Source organism: Triticum aestivum, chromosome 2D (genome assembly GCF_018294505.1).
Source record: "Triticum aestivum cultivar Chinese Spring chromosome 2D, IWGSC CS RefSeq v2.1, whole genome shotgun sequence".
Lineage (NCBI taxonomy): Eukaryota > Viridiplantae > Streptophyta > Magnoliopsida > Poales > Poaceae > Triticum > Triticum aestivum.
In genome coordinates, this window is record NC_057799.1 from 550014683 (window position 1) to 550026424 (window position 11742).

Sequence of the window (11742 nt, forward strand, 5' to 3'; positions counted from 1 at the left end):
CGGCCCAGATGACGCTACTGGGCCTAATTCGGATAGGGCATAACGGGCCCTGTGTTAGTGGGCTGTAAATGGGCTATATGCGAATAGGCCATTAACAGGCTTCACGTGGGCCGGCCCGCCACCTTTTGACCAAGTCAAACGGGCCGGCCTTTTCATAGGAATGGGCCTCTGTTGGGCCGTGCCACGTGTCGCCGTATCATAGGCGCCTTCGGTCCAATGAGCGGATGACATCTGTCCCAACGGTGAGCCGACACGTGTTTCCTCCAGCCAATGATGATTTTACACGTGGAAAATCCCCATTGGTCGGGGCTGTTAACGGGTTATCGGATCCAAAACCCGACCCGATAGCTTAACGGCGTTCTGTTACGGTGGATGCCACGTGTCGGTCACCCTTGACGAAAGCACTTCTGTGACGCCCGATTTATCGTCATGGAAGTGGACACTTCCGTGATGATAATTTTGGTAATGTCATGGAACACTTCTACGACAGCACAGGTATGACTATCTTGATTCTGTCATAAATTTGTCATGGATGTACATGCATGACAAAAAACGCGACCTACTGTGACAAACACGTATCATCACGGAAGTGTATTTTTTTGTAGTGATATGCTTTGTACAACCTGAACTATTTAGCAGTTTGATTTTAGCAATAAGACACATCACATCATTATCTCCATGTTTACCTTCTCCTTGACTCTATTCTTCTCATTCCACCATTTTCGTAAGAGCACAACCACCTTGATCTTATCATTTTCCTAATCCCAAAAAATATATACTTTCTGGTTTGGGAGATTAATCCTTAGCTAGCATATCCCTCAAAATTATGGTTTGTTATCCCCAGAAGCCACCCTCTAGCACATTTTTGCTCCAAGAGGGGCAACTCTCGGTGAAATTTAGCAGACCACACTGCCCCTCTTGGTCTTGAGCCGCCGCCCACATCATCACATAGAGCCCCCGACACCAGAATCAGTCCGCACAACCCCCCTCCCATAGCCTCGCCTCCTTCCCCTTCCCTTTTGTCGCCAGTGCTGCAACCTGCCGGATTCATCACTGCTGGTGTCTCAAAGCTTCAACATGTCGCCAGCGCCCCTTGATGTGGCCGAAAACAAAGCCACATGAGCTTGGGGAAAGTGGTAGCTAGGAGCCCTGTGTGCGAGCCCACGCGGGCTAACGGCACTCGATGGATGAGCTCCCCGCCACTCTCGTCAGCTTGGCCATGAGCTCCCCGTCGTGGCCTATGCATTCCGGTGAATCATCGCCCAGCAGTAGCTTGTCCATTGAATCCGCCTGCAAATTGTACACCGCCGGCGGTTATCCCGACCCAAATCCGAGCCCCTGTTCTCCTTTTGTAGCTGCAAGTGCTCCATTTCTCAAAAAACCTCACTTTCAACCGTTGTTCAAAAAACCTCGATCGCAAATAATACATCTTTGCTTGCCGATGCACGTGAAAGAAGGTATAACACAAACCCCTCTATGTTTCCAATTCAGTATACAAACCCCGTCGCTCTGAATATTACTCATACAGATGATTCTCTTGCAACACATAGATATGGATCGATCATGTAAAGATTTACATAGATATGGCCGAGTTCCTCCAGTACAGGGATCTGCAACAGTCGAGGCATTGCCGCCTATTTTGGCTTATATTCGCTGCGATGACCTGGACACTTTGGACACTCGTAATAAGATGGTGATTGAGAAGGTCTTTCCGAGGAAGGCGTCTGACTCCTTCAAATTCCTTGCTTTTCTACAGCACTGGCACCCACTCTTGAGGCAGCGTGATCGCGACCGGCTCGGCTGCATGATGGATGCGCTCTTGGCTTCAGCGTGTCGGCTTTCATCCTCGTAGTGCCCCTTAGCGGCTGCCACTAGGTGGCTTTTTTCTATTTCTCTCGTGTTTTCTTTGGCTTGCATGTGCTATGACCCCGGCCGTCATTCTTGAGATGTTGGTTGTTTGGACCGTTGTTTTATTTATAAAACAGGGCGAAAGCCTATTTCGAGAGAGATGTAAAGATCTACGTAAACCAGATGATATACTACTAGTATCGATCGGTGAGAGAGAAGCTAGATGATGTGCTGACAGAGCCACACAAGAAGCAATACCAAATTAACGAGATGCAAACCTAGATAAGGAAACTAAGGAGCTTTACCTTGCACATACTAACTAACCGCTATAATGATTTGGTTGATACTTGGTACATAGCTCGTTTGCTAAAGACCTCTTCCGATTCTTCTGGCAGGCGATGGATGGCCCACAAAAATACCGTATGGTGAAATGGACTGACATCTGCATGCCAAAGGATTTGGGAGGATAGGCATCCTAGTGTCACAGTGCATGAATGTGGCCCTTATGCTACGATGGGTCTAGCGGATCATTCGAGGGGAGGGGGCTTATGGTTGCAGCTTATTCGAGCAAAGTACTTTCAGGGCCAGTCACTGCTTGCTTGTTCCCGTACTGATGGATCCTAGTTTTGGCAGTCGGTCCAGCAGATCAAGCAAGAGATCGGCCAGGGGATGTCCTTCTCCATTGGCAATAGTGAGGGAACACTATTCCGGCTTGACCGTGGGTGAATAGAGCCCCATTATGTATGGGGTTTCCAAACTTATTTGGCATCTACTCAGTTCAAATGGTGTTGGTCTCCACGACTCCCCACAGTAGCCATTGGAACGTCTTTGTTCCATGATAATTTGGGCCAATGGAGATCATAGAGTGGGCTAACTTGCGGGCTGCCCTCCCACTGGTGCTCGTGGATTATCCGGACACCTTATCCTAACCGCTGTCCCCTTCAGGTGTCCTCTCTATCAGCCGGGCATAACATGTCCTATGTCGATGTTTGCTTTAGTGTGTGGGCTTCTCTGCTCTAGAAAGCACCATTGCCCTTGAAGATAAAGATTTTTGTTTGGCAATTGTTAAGGCATCTCCTCCCATCTGGGAGGGAGGTGATCAAGAGAATGACCCTGCAAATGGGTTGTGCCCTCTGTGTGGTGTCTCGGAGGTGAGTAAATTGTTGAAAACCATGGCATATGCGGCTAGGGTACTCCAAAACCATCGCTTTTGCCAAAAAATAGCAAATCACCACCGATCATGCGGCAAATGAGTAACAGATCACACTAATTCAAAACTGAGGGTGTCTAACTGTAGAACTGACGGGTGGGACCATCTATTGGGTTGTGGCGAAAACTAGTCCTAGTCATGTTTGACCTGCCGAGGTGAACGGGGGTCCCACCCGTCAGCCACACCTCTTATCTCGTCTCGCCTCTCCTTCCTCCCCACACATCTCTCTCCCTCCCCATTGGTCACCCAACAGTGCCGCCCCTGCCTACCGCCTGGCACCGTCCCTCCGAGCACACCTTCCCGCCGCCTATCGCCAGCCGAATCTGGTCCGTCGCAGCCATCTGCGTCCGCCGCCCCCTCCCTGCACACCTCCCCGCCGCCTGGCGTCGGCTGAATCTCAGGCCATCGATTTTCTGCCTCCGGCCGCCCCTTCCCAACACATCTCCTTGCCACCTAGCGCCGGTCAATCTGAGGCCATCTACGCCCGCCGCCCCCTTCCCGCGCGCGCCGTGGTGGAGCCCATAGTCGGGCTCGTGCTCGCGGTGGCGGACACACCGGGTGGCTCCCCTCGCCTACCCGCCGCCTCGCGCCGGTCCGCGCGTGCCATGGTGGAGTGCCCTAGCCACGCACGTGCTTGCAACGGCGACCACACCGGTGTGGCGCCCCTCGCGATGGCCGACAACAGGAGGCGCTGCAGGTGGGCCTGGGCAGAGGCAGCGACATGGGGCTCTTGCCAGCGGCCTAGGTCGTGGATGGCGGCACTACCATGCGCAGACACGGGATGGCGGTGCAAGCAGGCGCGGTCGCGGGATGGCAGGGCGCGTGTGGCAGCGGCGTTGCGGGTGCGGGGCGTGGTGGGCTTGCCGAAGAGCGCGAGGCGGTGGCGCTGCAAGCTCGGCCTCCAGTCGCCGGTAGAGGTGGTGAGAAAGGGAGGGGGAAGACGAGAGGAAATTGAGGAGGAAGAAGAAGGTGTGATACAGACAAGTGGGACCCCCATCCATGTCAGCATGTCAAACATTGACTAGGACTAATCTTCGCCACATCAACCTAGACATGTGGGTCCCACCCGTCAGTTTTTCTATTAATGCGGCTCAGTTTCGAGTGCATTACATTATTCACTTGGCATAGAAGTGGTGATCTTTTGTGTTTTTTTGCAAAAGAGGTGGTTTTGGAGCACCCTAGCCACAAATATGGTGATTTTTTGAGCAATTTACTCCCCGGGGGTGGGGACTCACATCCTCTTCTCTTGCACGGCCTCAAGAGTTCTGTGGAGTTTTGTCCGTGAGGCTCTGGGGCCTAACTGGAGGCCCTCGAACTGGTCGCGTTCCTTTAAAAGTCATGCCATCCAGACCGGAAGGAGGAGAGACCTCTTCTAATTGGTGTTTGCGGCGTTAGCTTAGACTTTGTGGATGACGCACAATAATATGGTGATTGAGTGGGTCTCTGGTAGGCGGGCCTCTGACATTATCTTCAAATTATTTCCAGTTGTGCAGCAGTAGCACCCGTTGTATGGACAGCGAGATTGCGATTGCCTGAGCGTTATGATGGATGAGATAACTGCTCTGGCTCGCCAACTTGCCCCGTAGCAGGCCCCATGAGACTTTGGCCACTTGGCGGTCTTTTTTTCGTTTTTCTTTCATGATTTTTTAGGCGTGTTTGTGTTAATGTCCCAACAGGCTATTTTATTTTACGGCATTTGAACTTATTGTATAAACGCATCTATAAATGAGGCGAAAGCCGAAAATGCCAAATGGAGGCCGAGCTCCATGGAGACCTTAGTTTGAAATTTTGCACACGTACACATTACATCCTTGTATACATGTGTATTTTTTTAGATTTTTTTGAAACAGAAAATTTTGAATTTTTCAAAATTAAGGCCTCCATGAAGCGCGGTTTCCAAAATTCCCTACTCGGCAAAAGCATATTGCGAGAAATGGAATATTTAAGAAATATTGAACACGCTAACAAATTTATTTCATTTGTCCTATCATTTTTTTTTGTGTACGAAAGGAAGAAGGTCTGATAAGAAGTGTCCTTACATTTTTTTAGTAGGGAAGAAGGAAGTCGTATGTACATGCAAAACGGCTAACCTGTTAATTATCGGTACTAGCAGTGAATGCCATTAATTACTCGCAGATGAGCGCTTCATGTTAATTCTCCGAATTCGAAACTGACGCATACGCTTGTGCAAGTTAACCCCTCTTGTTGTCCTATATAAGCACGTCAATTCCTCTAAAACTTCACCAAATCAACTGAGCACACATTCACCGATGCAGCAGGTGACCATGTCTCCTTCCATCTGCCTCGCCATCTTGTTGCTTGCACTGGTCTCGCCGTCACCGGCATCAGCCAGCATTACCAACAACAATGGCGTCGCCGTCGCGGCCCCTAGAGTGCCCGTGGCGTTCCAGTTCCTGCAGGGGCACAACGACGCGCGCCGCGAGGTCGGCGTGGCACCCCTGGAGTGGAACTGGACGCTGGGGCAGGACGCCAAGCGGTACGCGGCCCAGCTCGTCGTCCGCTGCAAGCTGGAGCCGCCAAAGTACATCCCGCCGATCTACGCGCGGAACAGGTACTGGGGCAGCGGGAAACAAGACGGCGCCGCCGCCACCGGCTCGTGGGTGTACGAGCGGCGGTGGTACGACCACGGCGCCAACGCGTGCGCGCCCGGCAAGGAATGCGGGTCCTACAAGTTGGTGGTGCGGAACACCACGCGAGAGCTCGGCTGCGCCTGCCGCACCTGCCGCGGCAGCAACGACACCGTGGCTGTTTGCAGCTACTCCCCTGGCGGCAACTTCGCCGACCCGCCATACTGAGTACGTCGACGTCCATACGGAAGCTACGTCAGGAAAGATGTGGCCAACTAATATATGATGAGAAATAAGGCGTTTGGTCCTTCGTTTTTTGGTCAAGTAATGGGAAATTCGGATTACCCTGTGACTGAAGCTGTCTGTTACTTTGGTTTTGTTCAGTTCACCCGTACTGTAAACCACCTTATCCCACTATACTGCAATGTTATTGGTAGCTGAATCTGATAGTGCTATCGCGTAAACCAAGTAGCAGAGGAGTGACTAGTTTTCGACTTCCCTCGCACACGATTATTTTCCCACCAGGAACTCTGAACGACCTTTCTCCCCGCAGTCTGATCTGCTCGGCCCTACTCTATCCTGATTTGTGTTTGTTCCAAGAAACCAAACGGTTTGCATAGAAGCTCATTTTCACAGATCAGATTATACTAACGTATTCAAATAGTAATTGCATCAAGGAGTACTAAAAGGTGAAATTAGAGGAAACAAATCTCAAACGCTGCATAGGGAGCCAGAAAAAAGGATAGAAACTAACAACCTCGAGAGAATCGTTAATACGAGGGAAAACCAAATCTAACAGGATTAAGATTGTGTCCAACGCGTCCCTTAAAGACTACGTCCAATGCGGTGTAGTAGAGTTAGCACTTAGCACTCGCAATAAAGACGCACGATGATGATCGAAATGAAATGATCCCGTTCTGTCATGGACATCAGAACATCCCGTTGTACCATGGACGTTAGAACCATGACCCTTCTCTTTCTCATGAAAATCATCAAAGGAAACATAAACAAACAAAAAATGGCAGGTCATGCACCCCAATAACAAAAGACAATAAGCAGTAGAGGTGAAGGTGAAGAACACTCCACAAGACTGCATGAGACATAAACATCAATTGCAGATCACCATAGGTGTAGTTCACACGTCCATAAAATGCAGGCAATACGAGTAGGGAATTCGAGTGGTACAGAGATTACTACATGTCAATTTTAGTTAGTTACTAAAAATTGGACTACAAAATTTGCAACATTAGTCCCTAAAAACTCTACCTTCATTTTTGACATAGGCAATGTCGGTCTATAGGAGGACTCTATTGTTGCCGACTTGCCGTTTTTGTTACTTTTCCATTTGTCAGACTTTTGTTGTTCGGCTGCGTGCATCCTAGTTATGCAGAGGCCAGGTGTTACTCATAATGTTTTGTATCCGCTTGATGCTACATTTTGAGATAATAAAAGCGCCCTTTATCGGAAAAAAAAGTCCCTAAGAAAATTCAGTCAAGGATTGCCTTCATCCGGATCACTGCACCATGACTACCCTCCTTTGCTTCTTGAGTTCTCTTCAGTCTTCTTCAGGAAGTAGATCAAACCCACAACTTTGCGTCTGATATCCATCATTAGAGTTTGATTATTCACAATTTTCGTCCGCCAGTACATTGAAGTTTCCCATGCTTGTCAATTTCAGCTCATAGCCATCATTGCTATCTGCCTCACCTCCAGCTCCAAGCCTCTTCCGCATGCCGATGTACTTTGGTCTTCTGCTGACTTCTCCAGTGCTTTCACTATTCTTCTTCACCCCCTAACTCTGGTTTTGGTTCACAGCAGCAGCACCAGTTTCCTTAGAATTTTCTTCATTACTATCCACCTCCCCTCCATCGGGCAACACCTGAAAGTGTGCAGCACCAAGCCCATTCCGCCTGCCCTTATGCGGCCTTATGCTACCTTCTCCAGTGCTTTAGTGCTTTCGGTATTCCTGAACGAGTCCATCTCCAGTTGACCACGATGATGTTGTTACTCCATGCAATGTCCTAGCATATCTATGGGCGTCAATGACACTGACAGAGCAATTCCAATTGAACACAAAATTTTATGGATGTATGAACCTAAGAATGACTGGGCTCTACTCCTTGGTTGGCTCAGCTGGCCAGTATGGTTTGTTTGTGAACTATGATTCCATCTCTGATCTCACGCTTAAATAAGAACATTGTGTGTTTCAACAACGATGGAATGGATACTTTCTTCAAGTTCAGTACTTCCACAATGGGCACATGGGCATCCATGTATGTTTCAGCATCACTCCCTCAATCAAGTGATCGTACTAACTTAGGTTCACACACTAAGTTCAATACAACAGAAGTTACATGATCACTCTGCAAGGGCGCGTACAAGTTCAGAGTGCTCCCCTAATTGTGTAAACTATGGGACACTTTATTACTGTTCTCCCTAGCCAATGTAAAGCAACTTCAGAGTTTTGCTTTAAGAATCCTTTAATTCCTCCAATGTCAGCAAGTAGGTGATCGATCAAAGTCTTTGTTGTTCATCCGTTGCAACATCAACGCATTTTAGCAGTTAACGGGGGAGGGGAGGGGGGCGATCGCCCACCCGAACTCATTTTTCTATTAATAATATGGCATCGGTTCGATTATTACATAGCTCCGCAGAGCAGAGAAAGAGAGTGGGGCGGGTATCAACTACAGATAGCCTCACACCAGTGTAGCAACGGGGTACAATCTACGTGGAAGGGGGTCTGGACCACCCATAATCGGAGATGCTCCTGGATCAAATGTCGTAAGTCAACATTCGAGGTCTGGATGTTATCAAAAACCATATGGTTCCGGGTCTTCCAGGTAACCAAAAGGACACAACACGTCGCCATGCTGAGAAGTGGACGGCTCCAGGAGGGGTGACAGGTGGAGAAGACACACCAAATGTGACACCCCCGATTCAATCGTACACTAATCATACACGCAAATGTGTACGATCAAGATCGAGGACTCATGGGAAGATATCACAACACAACTCTAGACACAAATTAAAATAAAACAAGCTTTATATTACAAGCCAGTGGCCTCGAAGGCTCGAATACATAAGCTCGAATACATAAGCTCGAAAACACAAGAGTCAGCGGAAGCAATAATATCTGAGTACAGACATAAGTTAAACAAGATTGCCTTAAGAAGGCTAGCACAAAAGTAGCAACGATCGAAAAGGCAAGGCCTCCTGCCTGGGACCTCCTAACTACTACTCGAAGCCGAACTCCACGTAGAATCATCCTCGGGATCTCTAGCTCCTAGACTCCAGCATCTGGTGGCGACAACCAGGTATAGAAAGGGGAAAAGAGGGAGAAAAGCAACCGTGAGTACTCATCCAAAGTACTCGCAAGCAAGGAGCTACACTACATATGCATGGGTATATGTGTAAAGGGCCATATCGATGGACTGAACTGCAGAATGCCAGAATAAGAGGGGGATAGCTAATCCTGTCGAAGACTACGCTTCTGGCCACCTCCATCTTGCAGCATGTAGAAGAGTGTAGATGGTAAGTTCACAAATTAGCATCGTATAGCATAATCCTACCCGGCGATCCCCTCCTCGTCGCCCTGTTAGAGAGCGATCACCGGGTTGTATCTGGCACTTGGAAGGGTGTGTTTTATTAAGAATCCGGTTCTAGTTATCATAAGGTCAAGGTACAACTCCGGGTCGTCCTTTTACCGAGGGACACGGCTATTCGAAAAGATACACTTCCCTGCAGGGGTGCACCACATTTCCCAACATGCTCGATCCCATTTCGCAGGACACACTTTCCTGGGTCATGCCCGGCCTCGGAAGATCAACACGTCGCAGCCCCACCTAGGCTCAACAGAGAGGTCAGCACGCCGGTCTAAATCCTATGCGCGCAGGGGTCTGGGCCCCTCGCCCATTGCACACCTCCACGTTGCGTACGCGGCCGGAAGCAGACCTAGCCCCCTTAATACAAGCGCGAGCTTACGGTCCAATGCGGCGCGCGCCACTCAGTCGCTGAGGCCAAAAAGAGCTTCGGCTGATACCACGACGCCAAGTGCCCATAACTATTCCTGCGTAGTTGGTTAATGCGTATAGACCAAATGGCCAAACTCAGATCAAATACCAAGATCTCGTTAAGCGTGTTAAGTATCCGTGAACGCCGACCAGGGCCAGGCCCACCTCTCTCCTAGGTGGTCTCATCCTGCCCTGTCGCTCCGCCACAAAGTAACAGTCGGGGACCGTCAGGAACCCAGGCCCACCTCTACCGGGATGGAGCCACCTGTCCTTTCAGCCCCCTCATCAGAATCACTTGCGGGTACTCAACGAGCTGACCCGACTTTAGTCACCACATGTCTCATGTATATAAAGTATATAGTATATACCCGTGATCACCTCCCGAAGTGATCACGGCCCAGTAGTATAGCATGGCAGACGGACAAGAGTGTAGGGTCACTGATGGAACACTAGCATCCTATATTAAGCAATAGGATAGCAGGTAAGGGTAACAACTGTAGCAACAATGATAGGCTATGCAGCAGAATAGGATTAACCGAAAGCAGTAACATGCTACACTCTTCTAATGCAAGCAGTATAGAGAAGAATAGGCGATATCTGGTGATCAGGGGGGCTTGCCTGGAAGCTCCGCTGAAAGGGAAGAAGCGTCGTCGTCGACGTAGTCGATCACAGGGACATCAGCAGCGGTCTCGGGGTCTACCGGAGAAGAAGAGGGGGAAGAAACAGTAATTATAAGGCACACAGATGCATGACATGACAATAAGCAGCACTAGGCGTGTTCTAACGTAGCACTACGCGGTACCGGCGAAGGGGGATAACATCCGGGAAAGTTTTCCTGAAGTTTGTCATTATCGGACAGATGAAACGGAGAGGAAAGGTTGCATGTTCGCTATGCTAGGGGCACGTGACAGATGAACGGAGAGCGTATTTGAATTCGTCTCGTCGTTCTGAGCAACTTTCATGTATAAAACTTTTTCATCCGAGTTACGGATTATTTTCTAAGATTTTTCAACGATTTAACAATACCCGGAAAAATCCTGAAATTTTGCCAAGTCCGAGAATTCGTCAGTTTTTAACATCACTTAGCTGTTTTCAAAAGGCTACAGCTATTGTTCTGTCCATCCTGTGAATTAGTGCCTTATATCAAATCTGAGCACTTTGCTGTGATCTAAATGACAGTATCAAGTGCAGCTATGTTAGCATCCATTTGCTTGATCAAAACTTTGTTGGAAAAGTGCTACTGCAACATTTCTGTTTCTGCTTTTCAGTTAACAGAACGTAGTAATTTGTGATTTTTGTAGGATTTAATCCGCGCATCAAATGGACTTGGTCCAGTGGGGTATATTGAAGCTTGTCATGTATGCTTTCTACACATATTATTTTCAGTCATGTTAACAACTGTTTAACCACAGTTTAAGGGCTGTCTAGGGGGTTACTCATTGTAGATTTAGAAAAGCTAGAACCATCTACAGTAGCATGCAGCGGTACAGTAGACCAGGAGCAAGCGGGCGAGGGCGCTGCAGCAGGGGAGTCAAGGCTGTGCGCGAGGTGGACGGGCGCGCGTACGCGCAGGCGCGCGCAGGAAGCGCCGGCGACAGCGGCAGCCAGTAGAGCAGCTGCTTGCGGCAGCGGCAACAGCAATAGGCAGGGCAAGTAGCAGCGGCAGTAGCATCAGGTAGCAGGAGCGGCTGCTAGCAGCGGCAACGCAAAGCATTAGCGCTAGCGGCGGCGGCAGCAAAGCGAAGGCAGCAGCAAGGACAGAGAGCAGTGGCAGGATGCACCATGTACGCGTACGCGTACGCGGGATCTCGGACGAACTCGGGGACGACGGCTACGGCATCGGATCGAGAGGGCAAGCAGGGGGGAATGGGGGAGCAGCTCACAGTGCATCCTTGGCGTGCTCAGGGAGGGTCGGGGTGGACCGGAGCCACCGCAACGACGGCGAGTTGGTGACGGCCGGACGAAAGGGACGAAGACAACGTCAGCTCGAGGGCGTCCCGGCTTGAGCTAGTCCCCGGGACGGACGAAGCCGGCCGCGGCGGACCTCCTGGACGTGCTCCCGCACGCCGGAGACGACGGTGGCCGC

General features: G+C 49.8%; 1 protein-coding gene across 1 annotated transcript; it reads left to right on the top strand.

The window, feature by feature from the left end:
- Positions 1-5306: 5306 nt before the first annotated feature.
- On the top strand, positions 5307-6088 carry LOC123049921 (pathogenesis-related protein PRMS-like). Its single transcript, XM_044472772.1, has one exon. It carries the CDS (start codon positions 5329-5331, stop codon positions 5872-5874), a length of 546 nt encoding a protein of 181 aa, XP_044328707.1. The 5' UTR covers positions 5307-5328; the 3' UTR covers positions 5875-6088.
- Positions 6089-11742: the final 5654 nt, after the last annotated feature.

Coding starts and splice junctions, on each gene's coding strand:
- LOC123049921 (XM_044472772.1), top strand. CDS start 5,329: ATGCAGCAGGTGACCATGTCTCCTTCCATCTGCCTCGCCATCTTGTTG.